The sequence below is a fragment of the Mastigoproctus giganteus genome, chromosome 6 (genome assembly GCF_048544385.1).
Source record: "Mastigoproctus giganteus isolate SK-2022 chromosome 6, ASM4854438v1, whole genome shotgun sequence".
In the NCBI taxonomy this organism is placed as follows: domain Eukaryota; kingdom Metazoa; phylum Arthropoda; class Arachnida; order Uropygi; family Thelyphonidae; genus Mastigoproctus; species Mastigoproctus giganteus.
Window position 1 is genome coordinate 17572763 of NC_143580.1, and position 26547 is coordinate 17599309.

The following is a 26547-nucleotide window of genomic DNA, read 5'->3' on the forward strand; positions in this document are numbered from 1 at the left end:
GTTCCAGCAATTAACCCACTGGCTAAAGGCAAATTTCGCACATCTATTCTACATCTGTCTTTCCTCAATTTGAATTTATGCCCCCTTAGGTTCATAATCTGAACAAGTAGAAGAATCCCATCAGAATTCAACGTGCTCAACCCAGTCAAGACCTTATACACCTCAATCAGATCACCTCACAGGTGCGTAGTCTCCAGCCACTGCAATTTGCTGAACTTAAGCTTCTCTTGGTAAGAGGATCCTTTCATTCCCCTCACCAATCTTGTTGTCCTTCTCTGTACACGCTCAAGCAAATCTACATCCTTCCTAAAATTGCCTCTGTATAAGGCAATAGTCGGCGTGGCCTGACTATTGCCTTATACAGAGGGACAATCACCTCCTTTTCCCTGTTAGCAAAATTCCTGTATATCATTGACAAAACCCCATGACCTGCCCTGGCAGCCTGTCTGCATTGCTCAGAAAACTTCATATCTGACTGCACAATTACTCCCAGGTCGTTTTCATTTTCTACCACCTTAAGTTTAGTATCACACAGTTGATACGTTTCTCTGGGGTTACTTCTACCCATTGCTTTTTTTTGTGACAGTACGCAACGGTACGGCGTACCGGCACCTTTATTAACAGTGATGTGTGACATTTGGATGCAGTGCACTTTGAAATTTGTAATGTTTCGTAAATTTTTTTCACATGTTCATCTACTATTCAAATAAGCTTAAAATTATTTAACTAAATTTACATTTTTCACTGTCTATTGTTAAGATATATTCATATAAAACTGTATAACCATTTTTATAATTCTAAATTACTTAGTTGGGCCTCTGTTTAATGAAGTCCTTTTATAGCGAATTATATTGACTTCCCCTTGGAAGTTACATTTAAAATAGTTTCCATTGAGCGAGAAAATTTTCATATAGCAAACGGATTAAGAGAGAATTAATTAAGCCCTGTTTGCTTTTCTGGCCTTCAGACAATTTAGGCAATTAGTGCTGCTGCGCAAATTAAGAGAGCTGAAGGGAATACCATTCTACAACTTAGTGGTACCTGGTAAAAACTATCCGACCACCCGTCCCACATATGGAGAAGTCACGCTGGTCTGCAGTGAGCAGATCAAGGTGTATTCCCAATGGGCTCTGGTTCACCTTCTATTGCAGTGGTGTCCAAACATTTCCCATACAGGGGCCATATTCAAAAAAATTCAAAGTTAGATTTCTTTAGTGTGTTACATTTTCCATATCTTGTTACTTGTAAAAGTAAAATTGAAAATATTTGAAACTTTTATTAAGTACAATACACAATTACATTTACTGAACAAAACATTTAATTAGAAAATGTTTTTGATAATTAACAAGATTTAAAATGCTGTTTTAGTTCACTTTCTGGGCGGGCCGTAGGTTGGACACCTTCGTGAATCACCTGTAAGCGGCCCCGTTCAAGAATTAGAAAAGTGATTTTCTTTTACCCCGACAAATAATCATCTGTACTTTCGCGGAAGTGCGTTTTCCCCATTTTTCCGTAAATTTTCCCTATCTCTGTTTACCTGGTCACAGTACCTGAATATCCGAATGACACTGACATTTTGGACAGTTTCAAAAAAAAAAAAAACAAAAAAAACTTCAAATTTAAGAACTAGTGACAATACCGATGACGAGAGAAGAACAACAAAGTTATTAAACCTTCTAAGCATGAATTGTTGGCATTTGGTGAAAAGGAAGTTAGAAAATTGTCAATTAGGTTACAGTTAAATGCAATTCGTGGATTTCGGGGGTACCTAATTAAAAAGATGGTTTCAGAAGAATTGAAGAATTTGATGGATGCTCTGATTATAATACCAATTTCATCAATTGAATATGAACGAGGATTTTCACAAATGAATCTGATTGTCAACCCAACCAGAGCTTCGTTGATGACAAAAACAGTTTCTTCACTACTGTTTCTTAAAATTGTATGCCCACCACTGACCCGCTTCGATCCAGCAAAATATATCGATTCGTGGCTGCTTCGGAAACGTCATTCAGCAACCGACACACACAAAGAAGTCGGCATAGGGTGTCGGATGAAAACTTAATAAAAATTTGGAATATTCTACAACAACTTTATTATAAAATTATTTTTACTTATTATTTTTAGTCTAATGCAGGACCCTTAAAATGTCACTCGGTTGTTTGTCTGTCCGTCCGTCTGTCACAGCATTGTATCTCTGGAACCACTCAACCTATTGACTAGAAATTTTGCATGGGTTTGCACATCAAGTGGACCAACATAACGCCATATTGATCATTGTTGACAAAAATTAGTCTGAGAAACAGAGGGGGGTTAAAATGTGGTGGGATAAAAATGTTGTCAACAACCTATAGCTACACAATTGGAAACAGCTCAATGAGTATGTTTAAAATATAATTTTAAAATAAAAAATGGCGGCACCAGGCAGGAAAATGTGAGTAATTTTTATGTCCCCCTCTCTATTTCCATCACTAACGGAGCTAAAAATTTAAAAATCACATTAGCTATGCGTTATTTGATGCTTATCAAGCAAAAACTATTCCGATTGAAATCTATCATTTATTTTTGTGTTAAAATTAAAAAACAATTTTTTATTGCACTTCGATAGCACGCTTCTTTGTACTAATAACTCTCCTTTTGGTGACAAAAAGGTTGCTAAATAGTTAGTTAATAATTCTATAAAGGTCATTTATAAATTTTGTGACCAGAAGTATTTTTAACACTTTTCAAATCTGGAGTTGTCCTGGCAAGGAGATACTCAGAGAGCCAGTGTTGAGGTGGTGGTGGTGGTGGAGAGGTGCCTGCGCGGAGTCTTGCACTGCTCTCACCTGCCAGTCGCTTCTCCCCCCGAGACTTTAATAGCTTCTCCAGGAAAAAGTCGGAGTCGCTTCTCCCACCCTTGGCATTCACAACAACTGGAAAAACTCAAATAGACAACGTTTTTAGGCAAAGCCGGGGTACTAGAAACATTTTTTTCAGTTACCATAAAAATCCCTATTTGAGATACTACACTAACGACCATTCGTGTCATCCTCAGTGCCCGGCACTCAGTAGTTGACCAATTAATTTACTTATTTTATTCACATTTTACATATTTTTCTATATTTACTTGAATAATTAATTTATACTTAATAAACTGTGTTAATATACTAAATTTGTTGTTCTTATTCCAAAAAAATTACTATGAAAGTAACAATATCAGGAAAAAAAAATTTTTAGAGTACTTTTCATATCCTTTTAATTTTCAATTTTTCCTGATAGCAAAGAATGAGCACTGGCACCTATTTTTCAGTGGGTGCTGCACGAAGAGCAGCACCCATTGATTACCACCCTCTGTCTTCTCCCACTCGACCATCCTTTTATCCATTGTAGCAACTTACCCTTAATACCATTTTGCTCCAATTTGTACAGTAGTCTTCCATTCGCAACAGTGTCAAAAGCTTTCCTGAAATCCAAGTATATGATATCAAAATTATTTTTTGCATTCAGTTCCTTTGTAACCACATCATAATATCTTGTAATAACTGAATATCTTGTAAATAACATAAATCTCGTAATAACTGAGAGTAAAGTGGAGGAGAAATTGTTGAAGATAAACACAAGAAAGGCACCTGGGGTGGATGGGATCTATCCAGTTATATTAAAGGGGGCAGCAAAGGAAGTAAGCAAACCCTTAGCCATAATTATGAGAGCTTCCTTGGACTCAGGGGCATCTCCGTAGCCAGGTGGGAAGGAGCAGCAGGGAATGACCACCGCATAACCCAGAGCAATATGGCCTTAGTTGCTAATGCTCCTAAAAACCAAATAACAAACAAACAAACCAACCTTGGACTTAGGGGAGGTACCCATAGACTGGAGATGTGAAGCCAGTCGACATCGCTCGAAAGTGCAGTGTCTAGTCAGTTTGGTGTGACATAAGCATTGGGAGATCAAAATTGAGAGTAGGAGTGTGCTATAGGCCTAATGACTCTGATGAGTATAGTAAGAAACTGCACAGGGAAATCGAGTGGGCCAGTAAATCAGAGAGTCTTATAATGGGGGATTTTAATTTCCCAGATATTCACTGGAATTTGTGGGTTGGTCACTCACACACTAGCAAGGCTTTTGTGGATTTATTGGATGATTGTTTTCTACATCAGCATGTTCGAGAGGCAACTAGAGGGAGTAATACTCTTGATCTGATTATCAGTAGTGATTCTTCTTGCATTAAGAATCTGCAGATAGAGGAACCATTAGGTGGCAGTGATCACAGTATGCTGAAGTGGGATTTACTCAAAGAGGTAACTACCATCAGGGTAAAAGGGAAGGGTTATTGCTTTCGTAAAGGCGACTACGATGGTCTGAGACACTATTTAAATTCTATACAATGGGACCAACTGATGATGTTACCAACAGAAAATTCAAAATGGGAAGCATACAAAGAACTTATCTTGGAAGCTATTAGGCTTTACATACCAACTAAGAAATATTGTTCAAGGTTTAGGCCTAAATGGGTGTCAGATGAACTAATGAGACATATGGCAGAGAAGAAAAATGCATGGGATACATATAAATTAATACGTTACACAGAAGCCTATGATAGATACAAGTTGATCTGTAACCAAGTTACAAAGGAGGTTAGGCAGGCAAAGGCAGATTACGAGAAATCTTTGGCAAGGGATGCAAATAAAAACAGCAAAGAGTTCTTATGTAAACTCTACAAGGAAGGGGATGAATCAGATTGGTCCACTTGATATCGATGGTTCAACTGTTGATGATCCTGCTTAGGTAGCTAACAAACTAAATGAATATTTTGCATCGACATTCACACATGAGGAGTTATTCAGTGAGGGGAATGCCAGAAGTGTATTCAACTCAGGCAGTAAGCTAGAGAATCTTGTAATAACTGAGAGTAAAGTGGAGGAGAAATTGTTGAAGATAAACATAAGAAAGGCACCTGGGGTGGATGGGATCTATCCAGTTATATTAAAGGAGGCAGCAAAGGTAGTAAGCAAACCATAGCCATAATTATGAGAGCTTCCTTGGGTTCAGGGAAGGTACCCATAGACTGGAGATGTGCAAATATGACCCCAATCCACAAAGGAGGGTCAAAGGCTGACACAAGTAATTATAGACCTGTGAGTTTAACTTCTGTTCCAGGAAAATTAATGGAGGCACTGGTTAAAGAAGCACTGCAGGATCATCTAGACAAGACTTCAGTTATAGCTTGGACACAGCACGGTTTTGTTAAGGGGAAGTCTGGCCAATTTGATTGGATACTATGATGCTGTCACAAAAGAACTGGATGGGGAATAACTTTGATATTATATACTTGGATCTTAGAAAGGCTTTTGATACTGTTGCACATGGAAGACTGCTGCACAAATTGGAGCAGTGTGGCATTAGAGACAAATTGCTGCTATGGATAAAGGGGTGGTTGAGGGGGAGAAGACAGAGAATGGTAATCAATGGACACTGCTGATTGTGGACTAATGTTATTAGTGGAGTCCCTCAGGGTTCAGTGTTGGGTCCATTATTGTTTTCTGTATTTATAAATAATATTGATGATGGTAATGTCCAAGTTTGCAGATGATACAAAGTTTGGCAGGGTTGTTAAGGACACTACTGATGCTATGCTGCTGCAACAGGATCTGGAAAAGTTGAGTAGATGGGCTGAGAGGTGGCAAAACGTTTAACATTGACAAATGTAAAGTACTACATATGGGAAACAGCAACCCCAGAGCAACATATCAACTCTGTGGTACTACACTGACAGTGGTAGAGAATGAAAAGGACCTGGGGGTTATTGTGCAGGCAGATATGAAGTTCTCTGAGCAGTGCAGACAGGCTGCAAGAGTAGCTCATGGTGTCTTGTCAATGATATACAGGAATTTTTCTAGCAGGGATAAGGAGGTGATTATTCCCTTGTATAAGGCAATGGTCAGGCCACACCTAGAGTACTGTATACAGGTCTGGAGGCTTTCATTTCAAGAAGGATGAAAGAGCTGCTGGACCGAGTACAGAGAAGGGTAACAAGATTAGTGAATGGAACAAAGGGTTGCTCTTACGAAGAAAGGCTTAAGTTTTGCAAATTACAGTGTCTGGAGACTAGGCTCCGGCGAGGTGATCTGATAGAGGTGTATAAAGCCTTGAATGGTTTGAGCATGCTCAATGCTGATGGGCTTCTTCCTCTTGCTCAGAATAATCACCTGAGAGGGCATAAATTCAAATTGAGGAAAGAAGATGTAGGATAGATGTGCAGGAATTTGCCTTCAGCCAGCAGGTAGTTGGTTGGTGGAACAGACTTCCATCCCTTGTTGTGGAAGCTGATAGCCTAAATAAATTTAAGGCTCAGCTGGACAGGTATTTGGAACGAACGGAGGGATGAAGTGGAAGTTTTTTTTTTTTTTTTGGCTGATGCTGCATAAGCTTGCTTTCTTGCATCATATGCCTCTACTAATGCTAATGCTAATACCTAATCAAATTTGTCAGACAAGATTTTCCCTTAACAAACCCATGCTGTGTCTGAATTATTGTTGTGCTTCCATAGCCAAGTGGGCAGGAGCAGCAGTGCGTAGCACACGCTTCTTCATTAGACCTGGTTTCAAGCTCATGTCCACCAAATACGGAGGATGCGGAAAGGTCAGGGAATGACCACCACATGTCCCTGGAGTAATATGGCCTTAGTTGCTAATGCTCTTAAAAACCAAATAACAGAGAAACAACTGAATTATTGCTGTAATCTTGTCTAGATGATCCGGCAATGCATCTTTAACCAGTGACTCCATCATTTTACCCGGAACAGAAGTTAAAGTAACTGGTCTGTAATTACTCATGTCACCCTTTGATCCCCCTTTGTGAATTGGGGATACATTTGCACATCTCCAGTCCGTGGGGACCTCCCCTGAAGCCAAGGATGCTCTCATAATTATGGCTAATGGTTTGCTTACCTTCTTTGCCGCCTCCTTTAATATAACTGGATAGATCCCATCCATCCCAGGTGCCTTTCTTATGTTTAACTTCAACAATTTCTCCCTCTCTTTGCTCTCAGTTATTACAAAATCATTAAGCACCCTGCTACAATTTGATAACCTTCTGGCATTTTCGAACCTTAATAACTCCTCATGTGTGAATGTAGATGCAAAATTCTCATTCAGTTTGTTTGCTATCTGAGCAGGATCTTCAACAGTCGAACCATCGATATCAAGTGGACCAATCAGATTCATCCTCTTCCTTTTAGAGTTTATGTAAGTAAAGAAATTCATGCTGTTTTTCTTAGCATCCTTTCCCAAAGGTTTCTCATAATCTGCCTTCGCTTGCCTAACATCTTTTGTGACTTGATTACAGACTAGCTTATATCTGCCATATATCCCAGGTGCCTTTCTTATGTTTATCTTCAACAATTTCTCCCCCTCTTTGTTCTCAGTTATTACAAAATCATTAAGCACCCTGCTACAATTTGATAACCTTCTGGCATTTCTAAACCTTAATAACTCGTCGTGTGTGAATGTAGATGTTTTCTGTGTCGCCTGATAATTTATATGCATCCCATACATTTTTCTTCTCTGCCACGAATCTCATTAGTTCATTTGACAACCATTTAGACCTAAACCTTGAAGAATATTTCTTAATAGGTATGAAACTTTTAGTAGCTTCCACGTTTAATTCCTCGAATGCTTCCCACTTAGAATTTGCTTTTGGTAATATCATCAGTTAATCCCACAATTTAAAAACTGTCTGAGACCACTGTTACCTTTACAGAAGGTAACAGTGGTCTCAGACAGTTTTCTTCTGTAAGGAATTCACCTTTACAGAAGCAAAAACCCTTTCCTTTATCTCTGATGGTAATTATATCTTTAAGTAAATCCCACATCTGTACACCGTGATCACTGCCACCTAGTTTTCCTTTATCTGAAAATTCTTAACACACGAACGATCACTGCTGATTAACAGATCAAGACTATTACCCTTTCTGGTTGCCTCTCAAACATGCTGCTGCAGAAAACAATCATCCAATAAATCCACAAAAGTCTTACTAGTGTGCGAGTGACCAGCCCACGAGTTGCAGTCAATGTCTGTGAAGTTAAAATACCCCACTGTGAGACATTCTGATTTATTAGCCCACTCTATTTCTTTGTACGATTGTTCATTGTACTCATTCGAGTCATTAGGCCTATAACACAGTCCTACTCTTATTTTTGCTTTCGCAGTGCTTATGTCACACCACATTGACTCAACAGTGCACTGTTCATCTATATCAACTGGATGTACTTCTTTTGATTTTATGTTTTTCTTAATTAACAGCATAACACCTCCTCCCTTCCTATCCTGTCTATCCTTTCTGTACACATTATACTCCCCAAAATCCAATTCTGCATCCCTAATATCTGTGTGACACCACATCTTTGCTATCCCAACAATATCCGCCTTTGATGTCTTGACCAACACTTCAAATTCATCAAATTTATTTACTATACTTCTAGCATTGGTATACATGTAAGTATACATGCACCTATTCTTATTCTTAGTTACCCTAACACAACCCGTATACCCATCTGTTTCAGGATGACTGCCATCAGTCCCTGAAACTTCCAGCACTCCTCGCTCCAGGCCGCTGCTTATTCTAATAGAAGTAGTGCAAGAATCACTTTCACCTCTGCCTGCGGCTACTTTTAACCTTTTAGTCTGTGAATCACCCCCCCCCCCAAACTAGCACTTTTCCGACCCACCTAACTCTGCCTCGATAGCATCAGCAAATATTCTTGCACCTTTCTAATTTAGTGTATCCATCCCTGTAGAAGCAGTCTCTCCTGTTAACAAGCACAGACCAGGCTGAAAAAAATTCTACCCCTTGAGCCTTGCATATTCCCTCCAGAGCCGAATTGATTGACAAGGCTCTCATCATGTACTCTCTCCTATTGTGTCTGTGCAGAATTGCCGACACTTTCAAATTTAACCCTAACTCATGACTTTTTTGCAACATTGACCTGTACTTGTTAAGTAAATCTGCAGATCTCCTACTCTTAATTTCCTTGGTGCCAATGTGTACAACGTGTGAATAGTGTAAACAGAAGATGTAAATTGGAGAGGTATTCATTTAGGATAATGAAATGGGAACTTTTTGATAATGTGGTTGCAGAAATTAGTGAGGATCAAGATCTTTTATTAGAAGCACAAATATATATTAGGGAACAATAGTGAAAGTGGTGAGAAAAGCTAGAGAAGCTTCAATGAAATTTAAGAAAAATCATTTAAGAAAAAAAAAATGAAAATCAAAGAAGATTAGAAAATTTAATAGGACCATGCCTGGCAGAGCCAGAACTAGGGTGGGTCATGAAGGGTATCAGCCCCAGGTGCAGCATTTAAGGGTGCATCCAACCAGTCATATATTTTAAAATTTCTTCTTTTTTGATTTAATTACACTCGGACCTGTGTTTAATGACTTCATTATAGCGAATATTTTGGATTCCTTTTGGTAATTACATTTAAAAGTTTCTGTAGAATTAAGAAAATTTCCATACAATGAATGGATTACGAGAGACTTAACTTTATATGCTTTGTTTCCATCTCCTGCCTTTAGGCAATTTAAGCAATTAAGGGTTAAAGAGGGATTCCCACAATGTAAGTGGAACATAAGAGGTATGCAGTCACCTATCCCTCATACCGAGAAGTCATGCTAGTCAACTGCTTTCTACAGCCAGTCAAAAGATTAAGGCGTATTCTCAACATGGATAATAGCTTCTGGTCAACTTGTGTTCTTTGTTTAAAATAAAAATAATTTTATTAAAAGAAATATCTTTGTACGTGCTACTTATGATTCCAGAAATTTTTGCAAAAGTGAAAAAAAATTATAAATTCCGGATTTATAATCACTTACAGAAAAAAATATCAGTTAGGAACAGTGTTTTATAAATTTTGAAAATAACAGAGAAACTCCAATTACAAACTTCTACAATGTATGGCCCTTTTTGTGATGTCACACCTCTGAGCTTTTTGGTTTGCCCTCCAGTGGTTAGCACTGGAGGACAAACAATTTTTTAAATATCTGTTGATATTTCAACAGATATTTGAAAAATCAGTGTTAGCAAATCTGCAGGATATAAAATCTGTAACCCCTTTACAACTTCTCCAATTCGTTCATGAGTATTGTCTAATAGTACCTTATCTAAATATAGAAATAGTGCTATGAATTTTTCTTACTCTGCTTGTAACAGTAGCTTCTTGTTAAAGGTCCTTCAAAACGAGAAAAATTCGATTAAAATAATACACTTTCATTGCATATTTTTAGTTTATGTTATAATGTTAAAAGTACCATATTTCACAATATTTTGTTTCTATGATTTTATACTAGATATATAAACATAAACTATCTACTTTTCTAATTTCTTTGCAGTTTATATAGAATTAAATTCTCTGTAGATATAAATGAATATTTGTAAGTTTCTTTTTCTTTGATATTTTTGTTTTGTTGTATTCATTTTAATATTTAAATTATTTTATTAATAAATATATGCAAATTGTAGACCATTGCAATAGAAGTTTTTATTAATTCATAGATTGCAGAGGCATAGCAAGAGGGGTGCAGAGGGGGGAATTTCTTCCAAGTGCCGAGCTTCAGGGGCTCAAACTGAAGGAATTATCTATCACAATCAGGAATGCCAGGAAGGCATGTTGCCCCTGGGCGTCGACGACCCTAGCTACGCTACTGAAAGATTGACTACCTGCATATAATGGGGGCATACTTGTAACACTTTTGCCAAATGTGTTTTATCACACATGTGCAGGATTGCCTAGTTCCGGTTCTGATGCTCGGTGGAATGGAGAATTAGATAAATTATAGGGGCGAGAGTTCCAGCGTCAAAGGGCAAATGGGGTGGTAAGTGTGGTACAAGCTTTAAAGGAAGTATATAAAACATATGGTAGAGAGAGAGATACTAGAAAAAATTTAGTTGAGGAATAGGGTAAGAATAACTCCCTTGGAATATAGTGTATAAAATAGTAATGGATAAAGTTAAGGTTGGAGTGATTTATCATTTGGCTCTGGTTGAGCAGGATAATGATTCCCTGGGAATGAGTGTTATTTTAAATAAGATTGTACCTATTAAGGATGAGAGTGAGGAACAAAAAGAAATTAGGAATTTTGTGTATCTTTATGATCTTGTAGAGGAGGAATTAAATTTTCATATAATGGAATTAGAAGATGCTGTATCTAGAATGAAGTCAGGGAAGGCCCTTATAATTGATTTTCTCAAGCCTGTTGTAGCAAAGAGAATCTTTCAGATATGACCCAATGTGTTGCTGGGGTTATTTAATGCATGTTTAATAGGAAGAGTGTTTACTAGAGAATGGAAAATGGTTTATGTATGAAGTCTTTCAAAAACCCAGATTGTTTTTGTTTGTTATTTGGTTTTTAGGAGCATTAGCAACTAAGGCTATATTGCTCCGGGGATATGCGGTGGTCATTCCGTGACCTTTCCGCATCCTCCGTATTTGGTGGGCACGGGCTCGAACCCTGGTCTAATCAAGAAGCGTGTGCTACGCACTGCTGCTGCTGCTCCTGCCCACCTGGCTCAAAAACGAAGAAAATTTGTTAAATGTTGTTTCATCATGTAGACCAACATGATAGTAGTTTTCCTAATACTGACAACAGTGGTGTGGCTAGTATTAGGAAACTATTTGAAAGGTTATTGATAGTGAGAGTAAATGTTTATCATATTGTGTCAGGCTTGCAGTTGGAGAGAGTATGGTTTTAGATTGGGGAAACCCTAGAGCTTAAATTTCCTGAAAAATATGTAAGCATGAAAATGGATTCAGCTAAGTTTGGAACAGATTTTAGTGTGTTTCTAGACTCCCAGTGATACCTAATAGCATTAGAGGCTTGAAGTGGTGAAACCCATGTTTAGTCTCTAGAGCAAAGTTTCCGGCATCCCCCTCCCCCCATACTTCTCCTTCAACCCATGCACTGTACTAAGTACTATAGGTTTTGATACCTTTCGTGTTTGAGGTTTTCATAAAAAAAAAAAAAAAAAAAAGAAAATTTGAGAATACAAAAACTACATGATGAAAGCGTATTTATTTTGTAACTTTGGTAAATACTCTGTTGCTCTCCCTTTCTCTGCAAAAAAAATTCATGCAGTATGTCATATTTCTCTTTCCATTTGATAGCTGTTACAGAATTTTAAACACACAATTTTAGATTAACAGAAATTAAAAATAAATTTTAAAAGCATGATATTTTCAGTAATAAATTCCTTCTCATCAGTTCCATGGGCATATTCACTTGATATTGAAGATAACATTTTAAAGTAATCAAATGCACATGTATAATCATGTGTTACATACTGGCTTATGAATATCCTGTGTTGGACTTATATAACAAATTTAAAATTACTGTCAATAATATTGAATAAAGGTGTGTGTGTGTGTGTGTGTGCACGCGCACATATGAAGAGACAAATTAGTGAAGTTATAAGTTGCTATTTTTATTATGAGGTGGTTTTTTATAGAAAGGTTTAAAATTTTAAATGGTATTTGAACATAATTTTATTTCCTTAAAAACAGTTCAAGTTAATAGCATAGTAATCCATGCAAAATAATTTTCCAGAAAATGCATCTAAAAAACCCAAAGTGTTCAAAGAAAGGCAAGGTCTTAATCGTCGTAGGGGTGCTATGCGGCGACGTGTTCATCAGGTCAACGGACATAAGTTTATGGCCACTATTCTTAGGCAGCCAACATTTTGTTCCCACTGTCGGGAATTTATATGGTATGTCATCTTGTATTATATGAATATTCATTGATATTGTATTGTAATCAGTTTTCTTTGTGTTATTGCGTGTTTGAATAAGTTTGTATGTCATATCATACAGAATTATTCTGAAAAGGTGCATGAAAACAAAAAGTCCATATATGCACTGGTTCTAAAGGGTCCTCTTTTGAGATGCAAAAACAGTTCTCTGAAAATTGAGGGAAAGCTTCATCAATGATTTGAATTCTCCAGTCATAGACAGCCCCACTAAATATGTCTTATTTTAAGATGTTACAATCTTACTGATTGTAAGGTTGTAAATGGCTATTAAACATATTCACCTGGGAATTCATTTTGTGCTGAGAAAGTGGCAGTCAGAATCACCCATATCAGTATTCTTTGAAAGAATACTGGTATGAGTGGTTCTAGATATGGACTTGCAAAAGTTAATTGTGTGGAGGCAAAGGGCCTGTACCAAGAAAAGTTTCTAACTCAACATCTCCATAATGTAAGGTATTTTATCATATAAATAAGCATTTTAGAGAAACTGGTAGGTTTGATCCTTGATAGTGATGTTACAGTCAACAATAAGGAACCAATTCTTTATGTAATAAATGATGATGGAATGTTCACTAAGAATAGCATTAGTTAGCATTAGCATTAGTAGAGGCATTTGATGCAAGAAAGCAAGCTTATGCAGCATCAGCCAAAAAAAAAAAAAAAAAAAAAATATTGCTGGTATGAATATGTGTACTAAGAATGTTGCAGATAAACACATTACAAGCAACACTATGGTGAGTTTTCTGTGAACATATATTATTTCTATTCCACTGCAATAGGTTCAAGCTGTGATTTCAGGATTATCTTTCCCAAGAATAATTTTTGTTAGTTCATTATAAATGTCTGGGTTTGAATAGTTAGTGATGGCTTGGTTGGCCCCTGTGTTGTTACAGAGGCTGATAGGAGATGGAGAAGCAGGTATTTTGGATCATATGATTTATTCGTGATGAATCTCTACTGCACTTCAGTTTGGTCACTACATCCTGAACACCAGACAAATGGATTTAAAGAGCTGGAGCTGTGACATGGCTTCCACATTCAGCGCTCTTAATATTTCAGTTTTTATCTGTGGAGACACTAGAAGACTGGTGTGTTCTAGATTAGACACTCTGCTGTCAAGTGGAGTAAAGTAGTTCCTCTATCATTTCATTCCAGGAATGTTTGCAATTGTTCTTGGCCGCTCGTACTGAAATGGTTTTAGTCCTGTGTTGAAATTGTCAGTTGGCATTTTGAGCAGTTTTATGTAAAACCTTTACTTCCAGCCAGTCCTTTTTAGTGTTTTAAAGTTATTTACTCAACTTTTAGGGGCTGCATCTTGGAAGGGAGACGCTTTATAGCCAATGCATTTGCAAACTTTTTTGTTCATTTTGGGCTTGAGTTACTCTTAAGTTTATATTCATCTTTTATTATACAAATAAAGTCCAATATAAAGTTTAAAATTAGTAACAGTGCACAATTAAATGCATAGCATATACAGGATGATTCTAAATTATTGTCGGGGTTTCCGTGACCTATAATTTTCAAACCAGAAAAAACAAAATAAAACTGCTTACAGAATATGAAAGTGTAACTCAAAATGTTTTATTACCTATAGAATCAATACTGCAGAATGCTAAACAACTTCAATATGCGCACCTTTCTTGGCATGTAATATGTCCAAGCAATATTCAATTTCCCTCCAAGTGTTCTCCAGCATTTGCAGTGTAACTGTTTCAATTGCAGCAACAATTCTGAGCTTCAGTTCATTGAGGGAGGTCACAGGGGTCTTGTACACAATGTCCTTCACATATCCCCCACAGGAAGAAATCAAGCGACATTAGATCGGGTGAGCGTGGAGGCCATGGAATCTGTCTACCATGCCCAACCCAGTACCCAGGATAATGCATGTCAAGAAATTCTCGGAGAATAAGAGCCCAATGTGGTGGTGGTGCACCATCTTGCTGGAACACCACATTTGGCTGATGATTTTCCAACTGGGGTAACAGATACAGCAGTAGCATGTCCAGATAGGTCACTGTTTTTTTCTGCAAAGAAAAAGGGTCCCAAAACTTCCGAACATGACAAAGCACACCAGACATTGATCTATGGACTATCTCTTTCGAATTCTCGAATGGCATAAGGGTTTTCTGATCCCCATATTTTGCAGTTATGATGATTTACACTTCCTGACACATAAAATATTGCTTCATCACTAAATCTCTGTCTCCGAAGGTAATTTTCATCAGCTTCAACATTTGACAAAACGTCTTGGGCAAATTGGAAACGGCGGCATTTATCATTCGGCTTTAAAGCAGGTTATGAACAACCCTCCGAACAGTCGTTTGTGGTATACCTAACTGCAAAGAAGCTCATCTAGTTGATTTTTGTGGGAATTCGTTGATTTCTTTGAGAAACCATTTCGTGGATTCAATCAACATCTTCCTGCGAAGTGCTTGGTCTTCCTGCTCCTTTTCGGTGCAGAACACTACCAGTCTTTGAAATTGCTTTAACCAACGTTGGATAGCATTATCTGAAGGTGAATCTTTTCCATACTGAGTTCTGTAATGACGTTGCGTTGTGATAACGGACTTTGTTTCGAAAAACAAAAGTACGCACATTGCATTCTCTTGAACAGTCGCCATTTTGAAGTAATGCCGTCAATATCTCTTAGACATCAATGCGGTGAGTACAGCGTTGCCAAATAAAACTTTTTGAGTTACGCTTTCATATTCCGTAAGCAGTATTATTTTGTTGTTTCCGGTTTGAAGCCGACCGGGCTAGCCGAGTGGGTAAAGTACCTGCCCGGCAACCCAAAGGTCGTGGGTTCGATTCCCGCCTCGGGCTTGGATCAAAGTACTGCAAAAACCTTGGGAGGTGCAATATGGCCACAGAAGCCGATGCGCCAACAACTACCAAATCAAAAAAAAAAAAAAAAAAAAAAAAAAAATCCGGTTTGAAAATTATAGGCTACAGAAATCCCAACAATAATCATTAATTAAATATCTATATAAGAAATTGGAAGTTAATTAATATACAATATCAAAAGTATGAATAGTGTCTTATAATAATCTGGCTAGCACCATAAAAATCTGAAAGATAGTAAAGATGAGCAAAATGAGATACCTCTATGCTGCATTGGTGACTCTATGATAAAAATTGACAAAAATTGATTGAAGAAAACAACGATTATGTATTAATAGATATGTTTTTTAAGAGACAGTATCCTTCATTTCTCAAATACAGTGGATGCCATGTATTGTGATCACTACGGGACACTGCTTAATTGATTAATAATAATCAATTATTATTATTATAATTCAGCATTGTTTATTGATGTAGAGTGGAAACACATAAAAAGCTGGAAGGGATAAAAAGAAAGCGTTAAGATCAAGCAATATAAAATACTTTGACTGTCCACTATTTCTTTGAGAAAGTCATTAATAAAAATGAAACTGTCATAATGTTTCTGGAAATCCATACAAACCATTAAAAACAAATAAAGAAAATATTAAAATCAAGAATTAGAAATGGGTTAAAGTTCTTCTATAAAACCTTCACATTGGTAGGACTACAGATATGCAACTTTTTTTCACAGAGTAACAACACTTACAACCATATGAACTGTATGAAACAACAGCAGTAACTAGACACATAATGTATCATTATGTAATTTACATAATCACTTACCTGCACATGCATAAATTGCGATGAGGCAAAAAAAGTGCTGATTACGATAAACATTTTTTCTACGTATTTATATACAGCTGTTGAGGACCTTATAAAAGTGATAACATTATACAAATAATAATATTATTCATGATCATAATACAGTGAACAAGCATTGTGCATTGTATAAGTAATTAGTAAATTATCATCATCTGTGTATTTAACTCTTTTGCAAATGAATTCACCAAATATGGACAGGTCCTTTATAGTGAATTTACAATAGTGGTAAGCTCTGTGCACTGATTTTTGTTGAATTTTTTAAAAATTAAAACTTTGTGCCTAATGCTGCTCTAAAATATTAATTTGTTCTTGTTTTGATTTTTTGGCCAACAGCAGATTAAAATTATTAAGAATCAAATAAGAATTTAACAGAATTATAAAAAATTCACAAATAAAACCCATTATTACTTTTTTTTTTTTGTTGCAGTCATTATCTTCTACATGTATTTATGTATCTGTGGATTCAATTTTATGAACTTCTAGATCTATTTTCATGCTGCTTTCTATTATAAACTGTCTACAATTAGTTGGAAACACATACAAGAGATGTCATAATATGCTGGAAAAATTTCAAGGCAATTTGTATATTAATAGACACACATTAAAGCAACCTTTAAAACCTACACAGGTATTCTTAGAACCACACATTAAAAAACATAGATATACATAACATATTCCTGAAAGGATTAACTTGCAAAATAACTTAAATAATGAGTATGAGTAATTTCTCATTATTTATACAAGGCAGGGCTGTTCAAATTGGTGAAGATTGCTTGACCAACATACAGGTGGCATCTCACGTGGTGGAGGAAAATTTTACTTTCATAATAGCAATAAAATGTTTTTTTTTTTTTTTTTTTTTTTATTATTTTATATGCGAGCCTATATAACTCTTGGGAATGGGTCTCATTCTAGATAGGAGCATAGCATGTGCAGTGGCCTATCTATTTGTGCCATTATGAAAAGAACCTAGAATAAGCTATTATTATGTTCACATTTATTGATAATCTCTTTCTCTCAACCAATCTACTTATTACTGCTATATGACCCTCTAACCTGATTATTGAGCATACTGATATAATTTGATGAATTTGGAGTGCTGATCAAGCATAAAAGGCATATATTGTTGGGATATCAGAGACATGATGTCACACAGATATAAGCAGTGCAGAATTGGAATTTGGGGATTACAATGTGTACAGAAAGGATAGACAGGGTAGGAAGGGTGGAGGGGTTATTCTGTTAGTTAAGAAACCCATTAAATCTAACAAAGTGCATCCAGTTGATATGGGTGGACAGTGCAATGTTGAGTCAGTTTGGTGTGACATAAACACTGGAAAAGGGAAAATGAGAGTAGGAAATCAGAATGTCTTGTAATGGGGGATTTTAACTTTCCAGATATTGACTGGCAGTGGTGTATTCACACCGGAATGCACTGGAACAACTTTCCGGTACATTTTTCTAAATGTCACAATTGTAAATCATTAAATTTATACACCTGATATTATGAAACAATGGCATAATAAAAGGGGAGGGAGAAATATCTATTTTACCCATTGCTACTAAAAATATATATTAACAGTAATCTTTAAAATTAATAGATTTCTTTAAAAATTTATTTAAAAACAAAAATATAAATTTTGCGATAAAGCTGGAACGTTTCTTACTAAAGTACAGTGTGTTAGTTAAAGAGATCCAACGAATGAGATATACTGTGATGCGTGGAAACGGTGCATTTTGATTCACCATGTGGTATTATCATATAGTCATTCTGCAGAATGAGCGTTCCGGTACTATTTTTTTTAGCAATACACCTCTGTTGACTGGAACCTGTGGATTGGTCACTCGCACATTAACAAGACTTTTATGGACTTATTGGAGGATTGTTTTCTACAGCTACATGTTTGAGGGGCAACCAGAGGAGGTAATACTCTTTATCTGATTATCAGCAGTGATGACACATGCATTAGGAATTTGCAGATAAAGGAAACACTAGGTGACTGTGATCACAGTCTACTGATGTCGGATTTACTTAAAGATGTAACTACCATCAAGTGTAAAGTGAAGGGTTTTCGTAAAGGTGACTACAGTGGTATCAGGCAGTTTTTGAATTCTATACAGTGGGATCAACTGATGATGTAAAAACAGTGAATTCTAAATAGGAGACCTAATCTTGGAAGCTACTAGGCTCTTCATATCAACTAAGAAATACTGTTCAAGATTTAGGCCTAAATGGATGTACAGATGAACTAATGAGGGTCGTGGCAGAGAAGAGAAATGCATGGGATGCATATAAATTACCAGGTGACACAGAAGCCTGTGGCAGATAAGCTATTCTATAATCAATTCACAAAGGAGGTTAGGCAAGTGAAGGCTGATTATGAGAAATCTTTGGAAAATGATGCAAAGAAAAACAACAAAGACTTCTTTACTTATGTAAACTCTAGAAGAAAGGCGATGAATCAGATTGGTCCACTTGATGTTGGTGGTTCGACTGTTGGTGATCCTGCTCAGATAGCTGACATAACTGAATGAGTATTTTGCATCTACATTCACACATGAGGAATTCTATAAGGAAGGGGGAGGACAGAAGTTTGCTAACTCTTAACAGGGCGCTAAATGATTTTGTAATAACAGAGAGCAAAGTGGAGGAGAAATTGTTGAAGTTAAACATAAAAAAAAAAAAGCACCTGGGGCAGATGGAATCTATTCAGTTATATTGGAGGAGGCAGCGATGGAAATAAGCAAACCCTTAGCCATAATTATGAAAGCTTCCGTGGACTCAGGGGTGGTCCCCATGGACTGGAGATGTGCAAATGTTTCCCCAATTCACAGAAGGGAGTTTGAAGCGTGACACAACAAATAATTATAGACCTGTTGGTTTAACTTCTGTTCCGGGGAAAATAATGCAGTCACTGGTTAAAGAAGTGAAGCAGGATCACTAAGACAAGACTGCAGTAATAGTTCAAACACAGCATGGGTTTGTTAAGGGGAAGTCTTGTCTGACCAATCTGATTGGATACTATGATGTTGTCACAAAGGAACTGGATGCAAAAAATTATTTTGATATCATATACTTGAATTTCAGGAAAACCTTTGATACTGTTGCACATGGAAGACTGCTGTACAAATTGGAGTGGTATGGTATTAAGGGCAAGTTCTGCAATGGGTAAAGGGATGGTTGAGTGGGAGACAGCAGTAAATGGTAATAAATGGACAATGCTATGTGTGGACTAATGTTATTAGTTGAGTCCCCCAGAGTTTGGTGCTGGGTCCATTGTGGTTTTGTGTATTTATTAATGATATCGATGAAGGTATATCAGGCTTAATGTCCAAGTTTGCCGATGATACAAAGGTTGACAGGGTTGTTAATGATAGTAAAGACAGTATGGTACTGCAACAGGATCTATAAAAGTTAGGTAAATGGGCTGAGAAGTGGCAACTGAAGTTTAATATTGACAAATGCAAAGTACTGCATATGGGTAGCAGTAACCCAAGAGCAATGTACCAACTGTGTGGTACTACACTCAGGGAGGTGGAGATTGAAAAAAGACCTGGTGGTAATTGTATAGTCGGATATGAAGTTCTCTGAACAGTGCAGATGGGCTGCCAGAGCAGCCCATGGAGTTTTGTCAATGATATATAGGAATTTTGCTAGCAGAGACAAAGAGGTGATTATACCTTTGTATAAGGCAATGGTCAGGCCACATCTTGATACTGGGTTACAGGTCTGGAGGCCTCATTTTAGGAAGGATGTAGAGTTGCTAGAATGAGTACAGAGAATGGTAACAAGATTGGTGAGAGGAACAAAGGGGTTCTCTTACCAGGAGAGGTATAACTTCTGTCTGTTGCAGCATCTGGAGACTAGGCACCTGCAAGGTGATGTGATCTGATTGAGGTGTACAAGGCCTTGAATGGTTTGAGCAGGCTCAATTCTGATGGGATACTTCCACTTGCTGGGATTAAGAACCTGAGGGGGCATAGATTCAAATTGAGGAAAGACAGTTGTAGAATAGATGTGCGGAGGTTTGTCTTTAGCCAGCAGGTAGTTCACTGCTTGCTTTCTTGCATCACATGCCTCAACTAATGCTTATGCTAATAGCTACCAGGAGTTCTATATTGATATTTTTTTATTTAAAGACCATGACAATAATATGTAACTAAACTTTATGATGAAAAGGAAGCATTCAACTTCCAAATTATATACTGATGCACTATCATTTCTAAAAGGAGCAATGGCAATATCATCAAATCAGTGTGTGAGAGTGATTAAAATCTGCAATAATATCAGAAATGCTATATCTGAAATTTAAAAGCTAGTTGATATGCATTAATGCACCATATAAAAGATACACTAAATTTCATTAAAATATATACAATGATAACCCAGTTTCATCTGGGTTATCATTGTATATATTTTCATAACCATGGACCCCAGTACACCAGACCCATTCATTACACTAAATTTCATATAATCTGTCTATTTAACAGTATATGCACCTTCATAATACTAGTTATCTATTAAAAAACGGGGAGGGTAGTGTAATTGTTCTTGTTATTTGGTTTTTAGGAGCATTAGCAATTAAGGCCATATTGCTCCGGGGATATACGGTGGTCATTCCCTGACCTTTCCGCATCCTCCGTATTTGGTGGTGACGGGCTCGAACCCCGGTCTAATCAAGAAGTGTGTGCTATGCACTGCTGTTCCTTCCCACCTGGCTACGGAGGTGCCCATGTAATTATATTAAGGTACATGTGATTATGATGTTCTGCAATAAATATAATCAATTACAAAATGTCAGCATTCAAGCACAGAGGTAAAGGGAGAGTGCACCAACATCATGGCTATATACATTTTGATATTTTTAAAATTTTTCTATGTTATTAACATTTTATTATTATTCTTTTATTCCTTGAGCCATTAGTCAAAACTAATAATTGAGAAACTTAGCCAGCAGGAAGTTACCCAAAAGTGATTGCCTACAAAATCACTTTTTTAATATTTCATTAAAAAAAGTAAAATAAAATAATAAACAGAACCAAAGTACACCACATAGTATTTTTTTTTTTACTGAAAACAATACTTTCTGCATATAGGAATAAAAGCAAAGGCTTTTAGATTCACTGCTCCCGCCCCATGATTGACATGCCTTTCCATGTTCTGGAAGCCATAGGGAGAGTGCATTTTTTCTGTAATAGTAGTTTAGTAGTTTGTGATAGTATGTTCTGTGATAGTAGTTTAACACCTTTTATTGTCCTATAATCAATACAAGGGATGGGGAAACATGCACTCTAGAGAGGAAAACACAATACAATTTTTATCTGGCATTGCTGATATGTTTTATTCAGAATGTAGAGTCTAAATTACAGTCATTTGGTATAATGCAAGTATCAAACAGTTTATCCCAAAAGCTTGAGATATGAAATAAGTTAGATTTCTGAACAATACGTATATGCCACCCAGTACTGTATTATTGGCTAATTGTGCTCTCGATTGTCATTAGGAAATTTGAGAACAAAATTGGGAACATACCAAATTAATCAGTAAATTAAAAAATATATTAATTTTTTTAAATTTACTGATTAATTTGGTATGTAAAACAGCTGTACAATACTTAATTGTATAGTTGTACAATTAAGTATTGTAGAAATATTAAAATGACAAAACATCAGTAAAATCTTGGCCATTAAGCAAATTTTGTTATGTGGATTTATTTCTAGCACAATGCAAACAGCATGGTCCAGGCAGGATACTCTCCCTACCAATTTGGTGATTAATAAAAAAAAACCTAATATTGAATATTAGTTTTTAGGTGCATTAGCATATATGCATAATGCACCTATTGTGCATCTGTCCATTCGTCTGAATGTAACAACTTGGCTTTTATTGGACAGATTTTCATGAAATTTTATATTTGGGTTTTTAGATAATTTGTTGATTCTTTCCAAATTTCATTAAAATTGGACTGATAGAAATCATCTGTAAAATTTATCCAATAAAGTGTTGAAACTTAAAATAATATACTCCAAGTACAAACTGTATGGCCTTAGAAATAAATTTGGTAAATTATGGACTTGGCAACTAGCAGTCTTTTTATTTACTATATCGTAATACTATATCATGTTTACTTGGAGTAGTTGAAAGCCTGTTGCCTGTCAAACATAGAAGGCATACATACAAAGTTTTTGGAAGCTTTAAATTAAATATCATTTAACTTTAATATAATAAATAGAGTTTACTGATTCATCATTCATTTGCACTGTTGAAGAAGAAATTTTTGGCACCAAAGTGAAATAGCCATTTCACAAAAAAAAAGTGTGGTGAGGGGGGGGGGTGTCTGGATTTTGAACAGCCAGATTAGTATTAGTAGAGGCATATGTTGCAAGAAAGTAAGCCTATACAGCATCAGCAAAAAAAAAAAAAAAAACACCATTTTGCCCATCCATTCGCTTCAAATGTTTATCCAGTTCTTCCTTGAATTTATTTAAGCTATCAACTTCCACGACAGATGGAAATTTGTTCCAGCAATCAACTATCACTGGCAGATTTCTGATGTTCTGCCTGTATTAAAAATATTATTTGTTCTCATTATCCAATATAATTTCAGAATAAAATTATAACGTTCACCATTTCAAACAATTTCCTCCCTCCAAAATAAACACTTTAAGTTATACCAATCAAATTTTTTCTGCAAGTGTATCTCCATTTAAATAAAATATGTTTGTTGTAGAATTATAATGTTATTTCTGTGCACTTAAATTGACCAAACTAGCATGCAATCAACCAATTTGCTGCCCCCCCCATCAAGGCAAAGTCAGCTTGTGCATATTTTCTAATATGCACAAGCTGACATATTTCTAATTCCTTTACTTTAATTGCATTGAGGTACTTAATTATATTAAGTATCTCAATTCCTTTAGGAGTTCAGATAATTAATATAATTCTCTGGTACTTAATATTGGTTTCTTCTTGTTGGTATTTAATTCTCAAAAAAATATAAATAATATATTAAATATAGTGCCCTTGGATTATTTTTTTGTTTATTTATTTTTTGCACCCTCTCTAGAGAATTAAAAATCAGTTTGACTGTGTTGACATTTTATTTGTCTGATTTTTCACACATGAATATATATTGTATAATGTGTTCTAGAATTGCAATTCCCTTACTCAGGGCATCGTTTTTAAAGGGAATTGAGTTACTTTGTAATTCTGTGGTACTTATTATTGGCTCCTTATCACTATTATTCATTTTATTTCATTTTATTTATCCAAAGAAAGCAATCATAATTTTCTGAATCCTAACTAAAATTGAATTATATGAAAAATTCAGATATATTTTAATCATAATAATTAAATAAAATATTCTTTTTTAAAACAAATTATTCAATGTTATATTTGTAGGGGTCTTGGTAAGCAAGGATATCAGTGCCAAGGTAAGTTGACATGTTTAATCCATGATTATTAATGAGCCAGTCTTTCGGAATTTAGTGCTGCACAAATTATATATAGGGTGTATCAGAACATGTGGGACCTACTTCAGGAATGGATTTAGGACTTTAAAAAAAAACAATAAAAAAAAAATGTCCATGTAAACATAGGTATAATTTCACCTTGTTTCTGAGTTACAGCCATTTTTATGTTCCAGCAATTCTGTTCGCAAGCTGAGTTAGCACAGCTGGCTCCATTCAACTGTTTACAAACGATGCTCAATATCTCATAGAGGGCCTTGTTGTAGTTATGTAAACAAGATCCCATAACATTCTTTGAGTGATTTTAGTTAGCTCTCCTGACAAGAGCACTACATTTGCAGCTTGTTATTAACATTTTGATACTGTGTATTTGTTGTGAAAATGGAGGCTTATTCAAATTGAGAAATGGCAGACATCCATCTCATGTATGGACTATCTAGATGCAGTGAAACTGAGGCAAGACGTCTGTATGCAGAAAATTTCCCTAATCATTATGTGCCAAATAAGAAGACCTTTCCAAGAATACATGAATGCCCTACAGAAACTGGCTCATTTAGAAAGTTTCAGATGGTGGTAGATACATGAACACTAGTCTGTTGATTCGGAAGAACAGATCTTCAATCACGTTGAAGAAAATGATGATGACTGCACCCTTAGGGAACAACAGTAGAGAACATGGGACATATGACTGGAGAATTTTACAGAAGCAACAACTTTATCCATATTATCTTCAGAATAAAAGGACTTATTGAAGCTGACTTCCCACCACGAGAAGCTTTTTTTACTTGGTTTCTGCACGTGTGCTCATGATCAGCATTTCTCATCTGCTGTATTGTTTACTGATGAAGTTGGATTTTCTAGGGATGGTGTGGTCAATTTTCATAATGCTCATTGATGGGCTGAAGAAAATCCCCTTGCCATTGTTCAGTCAAGACACCAGAAACAATTCACCATGAATGTATGGGCAGGAATAATCAGTGACAATTTAATTTGTCTGATAGATTAACAGGAGCATCCAGCTGCAAATTTTTAAGAGAATATTTAAATGCATTGTTGGAAGAAATTACACTTGATGTCATTCATCACATGTAGTTTATGCATGATGATGCTCTGCCTCATTTTAGCCATATTGCTAGAAACTTTTTGAATGAGCAATTCCTTAATAAATGGAAATGGGTAGGTTGTGAAGGACCCATTGCCTGACCTGCATGTTCCCTGGACTTGAATCCACTTAATTTTTAATTGTGGGGCCATCTGAAAGCCATTTTTTATTTCATACCAATTTGATAACATTAAAATGGCTCTGCCAGCATGTGGAACAAGACTTCCAGCAAATCTGACAGACACTTGGAACTTTTGAGCAGGTAAGAAGGTGTATGATGAGGTGCTTGCAAGCTTGTATTCTGACGTACAATGGTCATTTTGAGCATTTCCTGTAAATGTAAGCAGATAATTGCCGAACACAAAAATGACTGTAACTCGGAAACAAGGTGCAATTGGACCTATGTTTACATGAACTTTTTTAAATTGAGTTTTTAGTCCTAAATCCATCCCTGAAGTGGGCCACATGTAATGATAAATCCCGTATAGAGTGAGTGACTCAAATTATGCAACATTAGAATGCTTATTTTACTGGCAATCCTTTTGGAAATACTATAAATTCTGTTGTATGTAAACACAATATTATGAACTTCCTGATGACGTAAACTGTATTGTCAGAATGTTTTATATGAGAATATGTATCTTAAATTTGTGGAACTTGAAGGATTCCTGTAATATAAAAACAATTTAATATTTTTACGAGTTATATAATTTTTTTTTTTAATGGGGAGGCGGATTATAGAATAGGATGTGAATGAATTATAGTGTCACTTAACCTTCACCAGAATAATATTAATTTCTGCTAATGGAATAAAGTTAGAAAAAACATGGTGTGCTTTATATTAGTTTACCAAGAAATAATTTGTAAAATTTAAAACTTGAAGTTAATTTTATCCCCATGTTACTTTATTAATATTTGTATATATTTCTGTGATGTTATTTAAGACAGTTAAATGAATTGTCAAACTTTTTGGCAATTTACTTCTCGGTAAACTGACATATGACTCAGCGTATCTCTACACTTTATGAAGTAAATGAGGTATTTTATAACTAAGCATATTTATGACAAGTTAATTTCTAAAACAGTATGTATATGAATTTATTGATATCTGGTAAACTCAATTATAAAAATTATAAAATGAGAATTAATAGCAGGCAAAACACTCATTTTGTCCAATATTAATCCATATTTATGAAGTGTAATAAGACTTATTTACATGTGAAAACCTTTATAATAACTTCTTTTAATTGGGTACTTTTCTTTAGTTTGTACTTGTGTGGTACATAAAAGATGCCATGAATTTGTTGTCACAAAGTGTCCTGGAATGGTAGACAGTACTGCTGATGAGGTAAGCGATATTTTATCGACATTAACATTTTCATCATTTAGAGTTTTTGTTATTTTTTACTGATGAGCTTGTTCACACAATACCATTCTGTATTTGCTCTATTTCTTCAAGTTCTAGTCTCCAGACTTAAAGAAAAT

General features: G+C 35.8%; 1 protein-coding gene across 2 annotated transcripts in view; it reads left to right on the top strand.

Annotated features, from left to right (window-relative positions):
• Pkc98E (Protein kinase C) overlaps positions 1 to 26547 on the top strand; it is a 238221-nt gene that overhangs the window by 92060 nt on the left and 119614 nt on the right. For both annotated transcript variants that reach the window (XM_090375862.1, XM_090375861.1), the window contains exons 3-5: positions 12584 to 12743; positions 23893 to 23924; positions 26328 to 26410. In XM_090375862.1, the coding sequence (XP_090231988.1) occupies positions 12584 to 12743; positions 23893 to 23924; positions 26328 to 26410 (275 nt within the window). The remainder of the gene's footprint in view (positions 1 to 12583; positions 12744 to 23892; positions 23925 to 26327; positions 26411 to 26547) is intronic.